Here is a 15483-nt window from a genome sequence, read left to right as displayed (position 1 = left end):
ATTCTGGGTTTTATAAGCCAATAGATGGATAAAGATCAGCAAGTCTTTTGAGTTTATCCCATTCTAATAGAGTGAAATTTCTCCACATTCCTAACCTCTATCTCCCTCAAAATAGCCATCAGTCTCATAGAAACTCTATAGTGCAGAAAGAGGCCATTTGACCCGTGAAGTCTGCACCAACTGTCCAAGCAGCATCTCACCCAGACCCAAACTTCTGCCCTAGTCCTGTAATTTACCATGAACAATCCACTAGCTTGCACATCCTTGGATTGTGAGGGGAATCCAGAGCACCCAGCAGAAACCCACACAGATACGGGTGAATGTGCAAACACCACACAGCAGTCACCCAAAGCTGGAATCAAACTTGGGTCCCTAACGCTGCAAGGCAGCAGTGCTAACCATTGAGCTGCCATGCTGTCCCTGAGTGAAGTAAAAGCACAGAAAATACAATTGACAATTCTGGGAGTTTGTTCACCAACCCGTAAAGAATCTTCAGAATCTTGGGATGACTTGGCTACATTTCAGGATCTCCGATAGATTGGCCATCTCATTAACTTGCGAAACCTTCTTTTGAATACTTGTAATTAATATCCACTCAATGTAGTTATCAATTTATTACACATGTTAGTCAGATAGAACAAGAAATACTGTATTGCAAAAAACCCAGCCTTTCCTTTCATAATAAATTTTGCCTTGACCACTCTGACCTATCCACCTTAAATAGGTTCTGTACTTGGACTATGTCTAATCTTCTCATTATTTTAATGACTGAAATCAATTCTTCTGAAATCTTAGTATTTTTCTCACATAACAAATGTCAGTTCTCCTTCTCTCTCCTAACAACTGAAGGCCCTTAAATTTTATACAAAAATAATGGCCATCTTCTGAATATGGTCTATATAGGGTCTCTTTCCTACTGGGCCAAGATTTCTCGGATGGAGAAGTTCGTCATAAATCTATCAGGCAAACCGGTACTCGTTAATTAAAACCAAAGTATTGTGAATGCTAAAAATCTGAAATAAAAGCAGAAAGGGGTTGAGAAACACAACAAGTCTGGCAGCATCTGAAGAGAAAGAAAAAGATTTAACATCTCAAGTTCAACATGGTTTTTATTTGGAACTCACTATTAGTTAATGATAAGGATAGAGGGGTACGACCAATCCTCCTTTCTGCATTCTGCAAGAGCTGATAGGATTAACAGTAGGAAAGGATGACCCACTTGATAACTCTTAACAAAAAGTACTCTTATCTTAACAAGACACCGTTTATAGCACAATAGCAGTAGGTACAGTGATATTTGTTAATTTGTCATGATTATTATGTCTATCAGGAGCCAGATATGACATGTCCAACCCCTATAGGATCTCAAGCTGGACACTTCTTTTTCCATCTAAGACTGTCTGACAACATCTGATTGTGTGGACTCTAAATAAGTGTGCAATGTTAACCTTTTCAAATTCATTAACTTACAAGACAGTGTTTGCCATCCCATCATCCGAACAGTCAGTAGAATCACTAATACTGTCAGTCCCACTGCATTCAATAGGGCTCTAATTTGCTAACATTAAGACTGAAACCCCCATCTAGCAAAGAAATAATACCTTAAAGAACAGTTGGTCAATTAGATAGTCAGCAGCTCTGTAGTCCCATCAGCTCTAGGTTCAAGTGATGGCCAGTGCTACTAACTATTTGGAGTCCCAAAGGAAGGGGAACCAATTGAGGCCCGATTGAAGGTAAGTTACAGCTATAGTGAGAGCAGTGAAGAGTTTCGGGGCTGAGTTTGAAAAGCTGGAGAGTTAATCCCTTGGGAGAATGCCTCCTCTGGGCTCAGAGATACCGAATAAAGTATTCCCTTGCTTGACAGCAGCTCTCCCAATAAAATCTGCAGGGCTGTAAACTTGACAGGGACCTCTTCCTGCCGCGGGTAAAGTAGGGGTAGGCATAAGATGAGGCACTTAGCTGGTCATTATTTGGTCACTGATGGGCTTGAACAGTCCTAAGAGCAGCCAACCTGCCTAACACCACACTATTCTCCTTAAAATGTGAGACACTAAAAGGGCAGATGGAATAATAGTTGACAGGCCAAACAGTATTTGAAGTGTCCCTGGCTCTCCCTCCCTATCATCAAATCCACTAGTGAGATACCAGGGTAGTCTTTTGCATTAATTGGTCTGTTGGCTGGATGGATACTTCGTGATGCTGACAGTGTGGGTTCAATTCCTGCACTGGCTGAGGTTATCATGCAGGCCTCTTCTTCTTGGCTTCTCCCCTCATCTGAGGCGTGGTGACCCTCAGGTTAAAGCATCATTAGTTTTCTTTCTCTCCAATGAGAGAGCAGTACTATGATCTGGAAGGACTGTGGCAACTTTATTTTTGCCTGTGTTACTTAAATACACCAATTTATCTAACATCTTTTCTCTCATAATAATTACTTAAATGCTTCAAAAGTCTGTTTATAAAATCCTTGATCCTGAAATTATCCTTGTCGGATGTCTCCAAATATCCTTCAGTAAATCAATATCATTTTGATGCATTGCAAATTTAAAAATTTATATTTAAAAATAAGAATAATTCCCCATGAATTGTAGCCTAAAACATGATCGATCTTTCTCATAGCTACTAGAAACCAATAAGACATGTTTCTTGGAGTAATTAATAATTTTACATTAGTCCTTTTCATTGTCTGTCTCATCATGTTCATGTATTTCAAAGTTTCAGTGTGTGGCTTTGCTTTTAAATGCATTAAAATTAATTTGCTATTCTTTAAAAATGATAATTCGGCTGAGAAAATTGATTGAATAGTCATCAAGATCTATGATGTATTAGATATGATGACCACACAGGGTGTCCTCTGTAAACTGCGAAGATTGTAAAGTTCATTTACAGCTCCCTTTTTATTTTCAAGTGCTTCAATTCAAAAGTAATCAGCAGTGTAGCTTTAGTCTTTAAACATAAGATCATGAAATCATAAGACATATGATAAAATATTAGTTTATTGCATAACTATTGCTGAAAGTTATTTATATAAAAAACAAAAAAATGTATTCACTAAAATAGAAGGTTTTAAAATAAGTAAGGATTGAACTTATGTATGAAAATACATTAGCCTATTATTATTGCAGGCATGGCTTGCTTCACGTTTATCTTTCCAAAATGAATGGTTAAAAACTTGAAGAAAGATTCAGAAGCTGTGATTGCTTCTGTAGTCAAATAGTTAGAGGTCACTCCTACTGATGGACTGAGCAGAACAGGTTCAGGGAGGGACTGAGGATTCCTTTGTTTTGATTTTCCAGTACTGCAGGTTGCAACCCTGCAGATATCTTAGTTCAATATAATACTCCTTTCAGGTGGCTTGCATTCCTCTGTCTGCCTGTTGAAAACCTTTAGGTTTCTGCACAAAATGTCTGCTCACAACCTGCCTAATGCAGATTGAAAAGAATGTATCCTTTTATACTCTTATGTTTTTCATTGTTGACTGAAATGGGAAAAGATTTGTTTTAAATGCAAAGATTGCAGAATAGTTTGATGCACATTTTAAGAGCAAGTTACTGAAACTCATTATAAGTAGCGATACTCTGTTGCTTTGTCTGACCAGTGGGAGAAGCTTGTTATAAATGAGCTGGCACCAGGATATATGTACAATGAGAGATTCAGCCATCAACAGAACGGATGGGAACATGGTATGGCTCTCCTCTGCATTAAATGTAATGTCTATTGATAGATTTCAGGAAAAAAAGAGAAAGTAATTTTCATTGGCATTTCATGTGGATTGTCAGTAAATGGAATGGAATTTGCATGTTATTTCAATTAAATACAGTCGATTTTGCTATAACATGTGTTTCTTCAATGCGAATTGGCTTTAACACGATTGAAGAGTTTAGACCATTATTTGTAGAATGTGAACTTTTTTACAAACAAGTTTAAATGGTGCAGGTATTGTGCAATTTTCTTATAATGCATAAGAATGGAAATATTGTGTTATATGAGAACTATACTGTTCTCTCAGTATGGGCCAGTTGTCCTAGACTTAATGTAAAAAATTGTTAAATGCATGGAATCAACTTTCAACATTGTCAAAATCAATTGAATTACAATAGGCTATCAGCTCAATGGACAATCAACTTCAAAAGTTTATTGCTTAGGCAGTGAAGTTAAAAATTGTATGCTGTTTCTTTTCAACTTTTAATTTCTTTCAAATAGGAGAGCCCACATGTACACACACACTTCTGATTAGTGAAAAGGATTAATCACTCTCCTAATAACCTGTCAACTGATGTTCCATTGTGTGACTAGATGTTTGGGAGACACAGATGATGCTGCAGTTGAGGCAAATATTATATTGCTTATTTCAGTCTGTCTGTAATAGCACCATTTGTTCATTTAACAATAAATTCTCCACCCCACCATCCCATTTCTATTATGATTTGCTTTGTAGTGTAAATTATTTAACACTTAGATCAAAGAGCTATCAATTTTTTGTGTGGTATCATGATAAATGTAATTGTTAGCATGATTAAATTTGCTAGTCCATGGCAATATATATGAATATTCAAATTAGTACCAAATGAAGTAAATGCATCGGTAATGTGTATGCTTTATATTAATATCAAATGTTTTTGTTCTTTATTTTTAAGGCAGTTCACCCATTTGCAAAGACATTACATTCATGCTTTCATTAAATTAGTGATCTAGGAAACTTCACATAAAAACTTCAGTCGGCGAAAGTGGGGACTGAGGATGCTGGAGATTAGAGCATGGCAGCATCCGAGCAGCAGGAGAATTGACACTTTGGGTAAAAGCCCTGCATCAGGAATGAGGCTGGGAGCCTTGGGGTTGGTGAGATAAATGGGAGGGAGAGGGTGGGGATAGGGGGAAGGCAGCTGAGAGTGTAATAGGTAGATGGAGGTGGGGGTACTATTATCACATCCACAATTACAGCACTATCATCTTTATGGTGTTATTACTGGGAAAATGTTAACAGCTACTATAAAGGATATAACAGCAGAGCATTTAGAAATAAATCATATAGTCAACCAGAGTCAGCATGGCTTCATGAAGAGGAAATTATGCCTGACAAATTTACTACAATTCTTTAAGGAGGTAGCAAGCAGAATAGATAAAGGAAAGACTGAAGTTTGTGCCACATATAGACAGGGTAGTTATGAAGGCATTTAGCAATGTTTGCTGTCATTGTTCAGTCCTTTGTGTAAAGGAGTTGGGAAGTCATGTTGAGGTTGTAAAGGACATTGGTGAGGACTCATCTGCAAAATCAAGTCCAATTCTGATTGCCTAGTTATAGGAAGGATAGAGTTCAACAGAGACTTACCAGGATGTTGTCAGATATGGAAGTTTTGAGTTATAAAGAAAGGCTGGATAGGCCGGGACTTTTCTCACTGAAGCATAGGAGATTGAAATGCGACCTTACAGAGATTTATAAAATAATGAGTGGTGTGGATAAAGTTAACAGTAGTTTTCTTTCCTCCAGGATGGGGGATTTCAAGACAAGGAGCACATTTTTAAGGTGAGAGGAGAGAGATTTTAAAAAAGCGATATGAGGGGCAAATGTTTAGACATAGAGGGTAGTTTGCATGTAGAATAAACTTCCTGAGGAAGTGATGGATGTCGGTATAATTATAACATTTACAAGACATTTAGATAAGTTCATGAATAGGAAAGGTTTGGAGGGAAATGGGCCAGGAGCAGGCAAGTGGCACCAGTTTAATTTAGAATTATGTTCAGCATGAACTGTCAGACCAAAGGATCTGTTTACATGCTGTATGACTATGATTCTATGACAATGTATGTAATTTGTTTGGATTTTTCAGATTTTTGATAAGGTACCAAACATTGGGCTATTAAGTTAAGAGCCTGTGGTGTTGGAGGTACTATATTAGCATGAATAGAGGTTTGGTTAACTAATAGAAGACAGAGAGCTAAGATAAGGAGCACATTTTCAGAATGGCAACCTGCAACTAGTAGTGTGCCACAGGGATCAATTCAGAGACCGCAAATATTGACAATATATGTTAATAACTTGGATAAGGAAAATGAATTTACCAAAGCTGAGTTTTCAGATGATGCAAAAGAACATAGGAACTAGAAGCAGGAGTAGATAATTCAGCCGCTCAAGCCTGGTCCCCCATTTAATACGATCACGGCTAGTCTCATCTCAGCCTCAAGTCCACTTTCCTACCCAATCTCCATAACCCTTTAGCCCAATACTAATTAAAATCTGTCTATCTCCTCCTAAGCTGACATAGTGAAGTCCATAGATTCCTGACCCTTTCAGACAAGTAATTTCTACTCACCTCTGTTTTAATCTGCTACCTTTTATCCAGAAACTGTGACCTTTCTCTCTAGATTGCCCCAGATGAGGAAACAACCTCTCTACATCTACTTTGTCCATCCCCTTTATCATCTTGCCTGCATCAATTTGATCTGTTGTCATTCTTCTAAATTCCAGAGAAGCACAAAAGTAGGTGGGGAAGCAAGTGGTGAGAATGCCACAAAGAGTCTGCTGAGGCATATAGGTAGGATAAGCGAGGGGCTAGAAACGTAGCAGATGGAATAGAATACAGGGAATAGAGGTTATGCACTTGGGCAAGAAGAATAGAGCAACTAAATATGATTTGAATGGAGAAAAACTAGGAGGAATTTGGGAGGCATCATCCATGAATTACAAAAGGCTAGCATACAATAGGGAAGCTAAATGAAATGTTTGCCTTTATTTCACAGACAATGAAGAAATAACCTAGCAAAGTTTTACTAAAACTGTACAAGGCACGAGTCAGACCACAGCTCGAATACTGTGAACAGTTTTGGTCCCTTTAATCAAAGGAAAGATATACTGGCATTGGAGACAGTCCAGAGAAGGTTCACTTGGCTGATATCAGGTGTGGAGGGAGTTTCTTACAAGGAGAACGTGATGAGGCTGTGCTTACACGTGTTGGAACTTAGAAGAATGAGAGGCAACTTTATTGAAACATGTAAGATTCTTAGAGGACTTGACAGTTTGCCAACATGCAGAATGGTCTTTTTTTTCCCATTGTGATAGGTAGACCCTAGGACCAAAAGGCATAATCTCAGAATAAAGAGTCGCACATTTGAGAGAGAGATGAATTTACCTTTTACCGTAAAAAGTAATAAATCTCAGAATTATTTACCATAAGGGGCTGCTAAGGTTTGATCACTAAGTGTTTTCAAGGCTGAGGTAGACAGACTTCTAATCAGTAAGGGAATCAAGGGGAATGGGGAAAAAGCAAAAATGTGGAGGCAAGCTTCATGAGATCTCATTGATATGAGATGAATGGGCTACTTCTGCCCCTACATGTTATGGATTTATTAGGCACCTTCAATATTTGTCCAGCCTTCGAGAACATTGAATGTACTGATATTTTTCTAATGTGCACTAAGTAACCTTTAGAAAAATGTTGCCATGGTCTTGTAAAAAATCAAAGGAGAAGTCTCATATCCAGGGAGCATTGCTCGAAGCTATAGCTACAATTACTGACAACAAAATTCTGGATCATGCTTACAGTAAGCACAATTCCTGCCAGATTGCAAGATCATGGAATCAAATTCAGATACATTGAAGAAGAATGACCGATAATGTTTGCCATCACATTGTAAGGCACATAATGGTTCTTAATGCTTAAGTGGTGCATGAGGCTTATAAAGTCCTGTGTTTAAAATATGACAGCATAATATTTTGGTATCTATTCTTGGGTTTATCATGGTTTAATACCTTATAAACATTTTGCAGGCTCTATTTGTTGCTGGTCAACTGCACATCTGCATGAACAACCTAAAGAAATTCATCCCTGTTCTCGTGCAGTTCAATCCAGTTAATATGGCAAAGTATGAAATATCGTAACACTGTTAATCCAAGGCTGTTATAATATACTCAGGAACTCTTTCTACTGTATCCCCAGTGAAAATTGCTTTGTCCATATCAGGATCATAGATTGCTCTTCTGCAGTTTTAGACAGCCATTGTGATGCTTCACTTAAATATACATTTTTTATATAAGTATTTCCTTCATTAAAAAATTGTTTTCTATGTTCCCTACAACCTACAACTGATCAGGATTCTTAACATAGAGATATCTACCAAAGTACTACATTGGGCAGGGGTGAGGAAGAGGCATAAGCCAGCAGATGAAAGGAATGGGTGGGGACTACCAGGACTCACAGGGTAAGGAAAGTTATCAGAGCCATAGTTGAAAGTCAGGATTTTCAGGAAGATGTCAAAAATAGGGAGAAGTGCAGCTGCTGGAAGGGTTTGGGAAGAAAATTCAAGACAATGCAAGAATATGATGGGTGGAGATACCTGAAACCAAATACAGACCCTTTTATTTGATGAAATCTAGGCAAGGACTGCATTTTTTGCCAAACCCTAATTGACCTTGAAGAATATGGAAAGCACAGTTAAGAATCAACCACATTTCTGTAAGTATGGTGTTACATATTGACAGACCAGGTAAAAATGGTAGACTTCTGACATTATAACCAGAGAGTCAAGGAGACATACCCTTCAGTCCAACTCATCCATGCTGACCAGATATCCGAAATTAATTTAGTTCCGTTTGCCAATATTTGGCCAATATCCCTCAAAACCATGTCCTCAGAACATTAATCTGGGCCTCTGAATTACTAGTCTAGTGATAGCACCATTACACTTGCATTCTCCCATACAGTAAACCATATCCAGAAGAATGAAAAGCCACCTATCTTATTGCAGTAGTATCCATCTTACAGAGTAGCTACAATCTTCTCAAAACTCACTAAGAGCAGCTACAATTGAAATACTAATGTGTGTATCTTTCTATTAAGTTCTAGATGCATGACATCTCCACTAGGTTAACCATTGAACAATGAATGCAATTTCAAGGCTATTAGTTTTTAAATACTAATGCTAACGAGTTCCATAATTTATTTCTTATCATCATTAGTTTCTACCTAATAGAAACTACAAAATAACACACACATTGAATAAGTTGATTTCAAAACAACTATTTGATTTTACTATTAACAAAGCAAACTACCGCTTCCTGGTCACCATAGCTGTCACAGAAACCTGAAATAAAATTAGTTTTAAGAGAATAATTTGTCAAGAATGTGACCTTAAAAAAGGAAAATTCACTAAAAATGTGATATGGACAAATTTTACTGCATTGCCTCATATCAGAGTTTTTCAACTCTATTCATGGTGAGAATTATGCTAATTAAGACAAGGTTGACATCAAACATCAGAATGATCACCTTTGATACCTCTCCACATCTGTCCAGTTGGGTAAAACTGTGCTCTCCAGTATAGGCAGTGAACAATCTACAAAGTCTTCTCTTCCCACTTCCTATCACCATCTTGAGTATCTTCCATCTATTCCTACATTCTTTTTCTCAATTATACAGTTTGTTCTGATATAACACAATAATTCCATTCCTGTGAGATGCGGCGTTATAAGAAAATTGCATAATAGCAGTATCATTTAAATCAGTGGGACTAGAATTGCATTATAGCCAAGTAAGGAAAGTTTGCATTCTACAAATAATGGTATAAATTCTTCATTCATGTTATAGCAAATTTGCATTGAAGAAACGCGCATTATAGCAGAACTGACTGTATTCTGCCTCTTGGCAGCAATATCTGATAATAGGATTCATTTCCTAAAGTACACTGATAGTACCCAGTTCAATCTCACCACCTCTTCTTTTGACCCATGTCTCTAATTTGTTACACAGTTCTTCTTGCATCTGGTGCTTGGTGACAGAGATTATCCCTAATCAAATATTGGGAAAATCAAAGCCACTACTTTTGAACCTCACCATAAACTTTGTTCCTAAATGACAGCACCATTCCATTTCCTTGCTGCTGCTTGAAGCTAATCCATATTATTAACAACATTGTTACCATATTTGACCTTGAAATGAGCTTCCAGAGTTCCATGTCAGCACAAACATTAAGACAGTTTATTTTCAACTCTGTAACATCATCCAACATCTCATCACTCCATCACCAAGACTGCCTAGTTACACCTCTATAATAGGGAAAGCTGTAGTAGTAATTCACTAGACTAAAAATGAGTTCTAATCCCATAAAACCATAAGAAATAGGAACAGGGAAAGATCATTTGGCCCTCTAGTATGCTGCATCATTCAATAGGATTATCACCAATCCAGTGCTTCTTGTGTCCACTTTCTTGCCCTTTCCCCACTACACTTGATTTCCCTACTGACCAAGAATCTATCTATCTCAGCTTTAAATACACACAAAGTCTCTGCCCGCACAGTTCTCTGTGGCAAGCTGTTCTAAAGATTCACAACCATCTGAGAGAAGAAATTCCCCCTCACCTCACTCTTAAATTGGTGCCCTTTAATTCTGTGATTATATCCTATGGTCTAGACTCTCCTATGAAGGGAAACATCTTCTTAGCACTAACCCTGTCGAGCCCCTTAAAAATCCAATATGTTTCAATGAGATCACCTCTCATTCTTCTAAATTCTAATAAGTAGAGTGTCAATCTGTTTAATCTTTGTTCATACGACAATCCCTCCATACCAGGGATTATCGAAATGGATTTTCTCTGAGTTGCCTCCAATTAAATAGTATATTTCTTTAAATAAGGGGACCAAAACGGTTCACAGTACTCCAGATGTGTTCTCACCAGCAACTTGCACAGTTGCAGTAAGATTTCTCTGATCTTATCTTCCAAACACCTTGAAATAAGTGCCAATGTTCCATTAGTCTTCCTAATTACCTGCTACACCAAAGTACCACTTTTCTGTGTTTTGTGCACAAGTACTTCAAGTCCCTTTGTGTTGATGTTTTCTGTAGTTGTTCTCCATTTAAATATCACTCCGTTCTTTGCTCTCCTTTCCAAAATGAACAATTTTAGACTTTCCCATATTACATTTGCCAACATTTTTGCCTGCTTACTTAACCTATCAATATTCCTCTGCAGACTGTTTGTGTCCCTCTCATAACCTGAATTTCCAATTTTTTTTGTCATCTGCAAAGTTGGCTAGAGTACATACATTTCCTTTGTTCAAGTAATTCATGCACAGAGTAAACAGTTGTGGCCTAACGCTGACCTCTGTGGAACTCCACTGATCACAGGTCACCAACATGAAAGCGAACCTGTTATCCCCACTCACTGTTTACTGCTCATTAGCCAATTCACTATCCTCACCAATATACTACCCCCAATACAGTAAACTCTTTCATTATGACTTAACCTTTTGAGAAATGCCTTGTCAAACACTTTCTGGAAATGCAAATATAGCACCTTTATTGGTTCCCCTCTATACATTCCGGTTGAGACTTCTTTGAAAACTCTAATAAATTAGTTAGATAGAACTTCATGAAAGCATACTGACTCTGCTGTATTAGATTTTCATTTTCCAAATTACTTCTCTAGTAATTGATTCCCATACTTTTCCAACAATATATATTAATCGGCCTATAGTTACTCACTTTTTACCTCCTCCCTTTTTGAATTGTGTTGGCTCCTTGGTGGTTTTCCAATTCCACCATAGCAAGTGGTGAAATTTGAATTCAATGAAAATCTAGAATTAAAAGTTTGTCTAAAAGTGACCATGTAATCCCTGTCAATTGTTGCGAACAGCTATCTGTTTTAATAATGTCCTGTAGGGCAAGGAATCTGTTATCCTTACTTGGTCTAGTCTACGTGTGATTCCAGACCCACAGCAATTTTATTGACTCTTGACTGTATTGTGAAATAGCCCTACCAATCCTTTCAGATCAATCACAATTAGGAATGGGCAATACATGATGTCTCAGCCAGTGACACCTATTTCTCATGAACACATTTTCAATCTTCCGAACCTGCACATCTTTGGACTATGGGAGAAAATCAGAGCACCTAAAGGAAACCCACGCAAACAAACTCCACACAGACAGTCACCCGAGGGTGGAATCAAACCCAAATCCCTGGCACTATGAGCAGCAGTACTAACCACTGAGCCACCCATCTTGTTATTAAATCCTCCAATTATTCCTCACCTTGAAGCACGGTCATTTAAATATTGTTCTTTCAATTTGTTTCACACTCAAATGGTGTCAATGAAGATGTTGCTAGAGTTGGAGGCTTTGTGCTATAGAGAGAAGCTGAATAGGCTGGAGCTATTTTCTCTGGAGCATCAGAGGCTGAAGAGTGACCTAATAGATATTTATAAATTCATGAGAGGCATGGAAAGGATAAGTAGACAAGGTGTTTTCGCTAGGGTGGGGGACTCCAAACTAGAGGGCACAGATTTAAGATGAAAGGGGAAAGATTTAAAAGGAACCTAAGGGGCAACGTTTCCACACAGAGGATGGTGCATGTATGGAATAAACTGCCAGAGAAAATGGTGGAGGCTGGTACAATTACAACATTTAAAAGGCATCTGGATGGGTATATGAATAAGAAGGATTTAGAAGGATATGGGCCGGGTGTTGGAAGGTGGGACTAGATTGGGTTGGGATATGTGGTCGGCATGGTCAAGTTGGACCAAAGGGTCTGTTTCCACACTGTATATATCTATGATTATAAATGCAAAGTGGGGAATGAGGTACATGACAGGTTTGCTAGCTTTTTATTTAAAGATCTGACAAAATAGAGGGATGGCATTCTACATTTCTTCAAGTGACAGAAGGAATTCAGAAATTGGAAAAGCTACACAAGGCATATATCATTAACCCCATTGTTGGGGTAAGTATAGCCTTTCCAGGATTTTTCTCGTGGCTGACTGTACAAAAACTATTGTCCAGAATAATTTAGTTTCTATAACTTCAGCAATCAAGCAGTGATAAAAATGATCTTCAATCCTTTAAAGATTAAAACTATGTTCTTCAAGTAACATCAACTCTAAGAAGAAAAACATAAACAGAAAGGGCTGGAGAAACTCAGTAGTTCTGGAAGTTTCTGTGCAGGGAGAAATATATTGTGACTCCAAAGTGACCTCTTTCAAACTGAAGAGGTCTGTTAAAATGATAGTTGATTTGGCATTGAAAAAGTACATGGGAAGCAAGTAAAACAAATGGCGAATGTGCTCAGAGCAAAAGGCGACAAGTCTGCTATTAGTAATAGAGGAACATAGATGAAAAGTTGGTGCTAATAACAGAAAATAGATCAGCTCTGCCAAGAGCAAATTCATGCAAGTAAGACATGGGGGACAGTGTTTGTAATGAAAATTGAGGAGAGTTCATCAACAGAAATTTTGAACACCATGTTGACTGCCAAAGTCTATAAAGGTCTTAAGTGAAAAATGAGGTGTCATTCCTCCAGCTTGTGTTGAGCTATATTGGAACACTGCAACTGACCTGGGCAGAAATATTAGAAAGCGAGTAATATGGTATATTGAAATGGCAAGTGACTGGAAAGTCATGGTTATTATTAGGGACATGGCAGAGGTGTTCTGCACAGTGATCATCCAGTCTGAGTTTGCGCTCATCAAAGTAATGATCACATGGTAAACAACAAATACAGTAGGCTAGATTGAGAGAAGTACAAATAAAATGTTGCCTCATACAGAAGATATGTTGGCACTTCTGATAGCGAGGATGGAAGAAGAAAAAGAGCATGTGTTACACCCTTCGTGAATGTCTGGAAAGGTGTCACAAGAAGAGGGAGCCGGGGGGGCCTGGTTGGGGTGGGGTGGCATGGTCGGGTGAAGTGATTGGGGGTTGATGTTGAGAGTGATAGAGGAGTGGACCAGGGTGTTTTGGAGGGAATGGTCTCTGCAAATAGTGACAAGAGACGAGGTGGAGAACTAGTGGCTGCATCCTACTGGAGGTGGTGGAAGCGATGGAGAATGATCCTTTTGAATGCAGAGGTGTATGGCGTGGAGAATGACGATAAGGGGAACCTTATTGTGATTGTGGAATAAAAGAGAACAGAATTGCAGGAAATCAATCAGAAAGTCCAAGAGGGTCCTGTAAATTATAGCAGGGGAAACCTGCATTTGAAGAAAAAAGGAAGACATGACATGTTGGAAGTACCCCTCTGGATGGTGGCATCATCAGAACAGATCCAATGGTGATGGAGAAACTGTGAGAATGGAATGGAGCCATTCAGGAAGTGGGTTGTGAGGCTGGGTAGTCAGAGTAACTGGGAGTTGGTGAATTTGAAGTGGATATTGATGAACAACTTAATCCACAAAAATGGAAATGGAGGTCAAGGAAGGGCAGAATAGAAATTGGAAACAGTTTTTTTTCCAATTCTGAGAGAAACTCTAAGAGCAAAGTTAATTAACCATTTCTTATAAAACCAACAGCATTTGTGATAATAGATATTATTTATACTTTGGCATCCTAATATCAAAAACAAAAATTTCTAGAGAAACTCAGTAGATCTGACAACATCTGTGGAGAGAAAACAGAGTCAACATTTCACATCTCTTCTTCAGACTGAACGTCATCATTTACAAGATGCACTTCTGAAATTCACCAAAGCTCATTCAATAACATCTTCCAAACCCACAACTGTTACATATCTAGAAGGCTAAGTGGAGCAGATACATTGCAACACCACCATGTGCAACTTCCCCTCCAAGCCAATAGTATCCAGACTTGAAAATACATCAATATTCCTTCAATGTCACTGAGTCAAAATCCTGAAACTCCTTTCCTAGTGGCATTGTGGGACTACTTCCAACAAATGGACTGCAGTGGTTCAAGAAGGCAGCTCACCATCACTTTCTCAAGGACAGCTAGGGATGGGCAATATGTGCAAGTGATGCCCACGTCTTGTGAATGAATATTTTAAAAAATCTTTGTTTCTATTCAAATACTGTGCAGCATTATGGGGAAAAGGCTCAAAATGGTCTACTCTTGTACATTGCTCATATTTAGTTAAAATGCTCTTTCAGAGAAAAGGTGCAAATATGAAGGTCCAAGTGGCATCGTAACAATTCTGTGGTTATGTTCTGACTCACTAAGGAGCTAACTAGCAGAGAACTATCACCACTCCTCACCTGGCCATAACAGAAGCAAGAGCTGAAAATGTGTTGCTGGAAAAGCGCAGCAGGTCAGGCAGCATCCAAGGAGCAGGAGAATCGACGTTTCGGGCATGAGCCCTTCTGCGTTGATTCTCCTGCTCCTTGGATGTTGCCTGACCTGCTGCGCTTTTCCAGCAACACATTTGCAGCTCTGATCTCTAGCATCTGCAGTCCTCACTTTCTCTCATAACAGAAGCAAGAAAATAACTGACCATGTTTTTCATCAAATCTTAGTTTAGATGGTCGGTTTACTGACCAGAAACAGACTTAATCTAATGAAGATATTCACATAAGCATCACTCAGTGCAATTTAGACCTCAAAGCAATTTACTATCAATGAACACTGTCACTGGTGCTTCTCTATTGACACTCCGTTCATGAATGGTACAGGTCAGAATGAAAACATTTTCAGTGCTCTGTAAAGAGATATTCACCTCCTCTAAATAAAAACTGAAAGAACTGCAGATGCTGGAAATCAGAAACAAAT

At 38.3% G+C, this 15483-nt stretch overlaps 1 protein-coding gene across 1 annotated transcript in view; it reads left to right on the top strand.

The window, feature by feature from the left end:
- gckr (glucokinase (hexokinase 4) regulator) overlaps nt 1–15483 on the top strand; it is a 65220-nt gene that overhangs the window by 17235 nt on the left and 32502 nt on the right. The window contains 3 exon segments of the mRNA XM_043687503.1: nt 3722–3775; nt 7763–7857; nt 12604–12709. Coding sequence (XP_043543438.1) covers nt 3722–3775; nt 7763–7857; nt 12604–12709 — 255 coding nt within the window.

The sequence above is a fragment of the Chiloscyllium plagiosum genome, chromosome 3 (assembly GCF_004010195.1).
Source record: "Chiloscyllium plagiosum isolate BGI_BamShark_2017 chromosome 3, ASM401019v2, whole genome shotgun sequence".
In the NCBI taxonomy this organism is placed as follows: domain Eukaryota; kingdom Metazoa; phylum Chordata; class Chondrichthyes; order Orectolobiformes; family Hemiscylliidae; genus Chiloscyllium; species Chiloscyllium plagiosum.
This window is presented reverse-complemented; position numbering and strand designations above follow the sequence as displayed.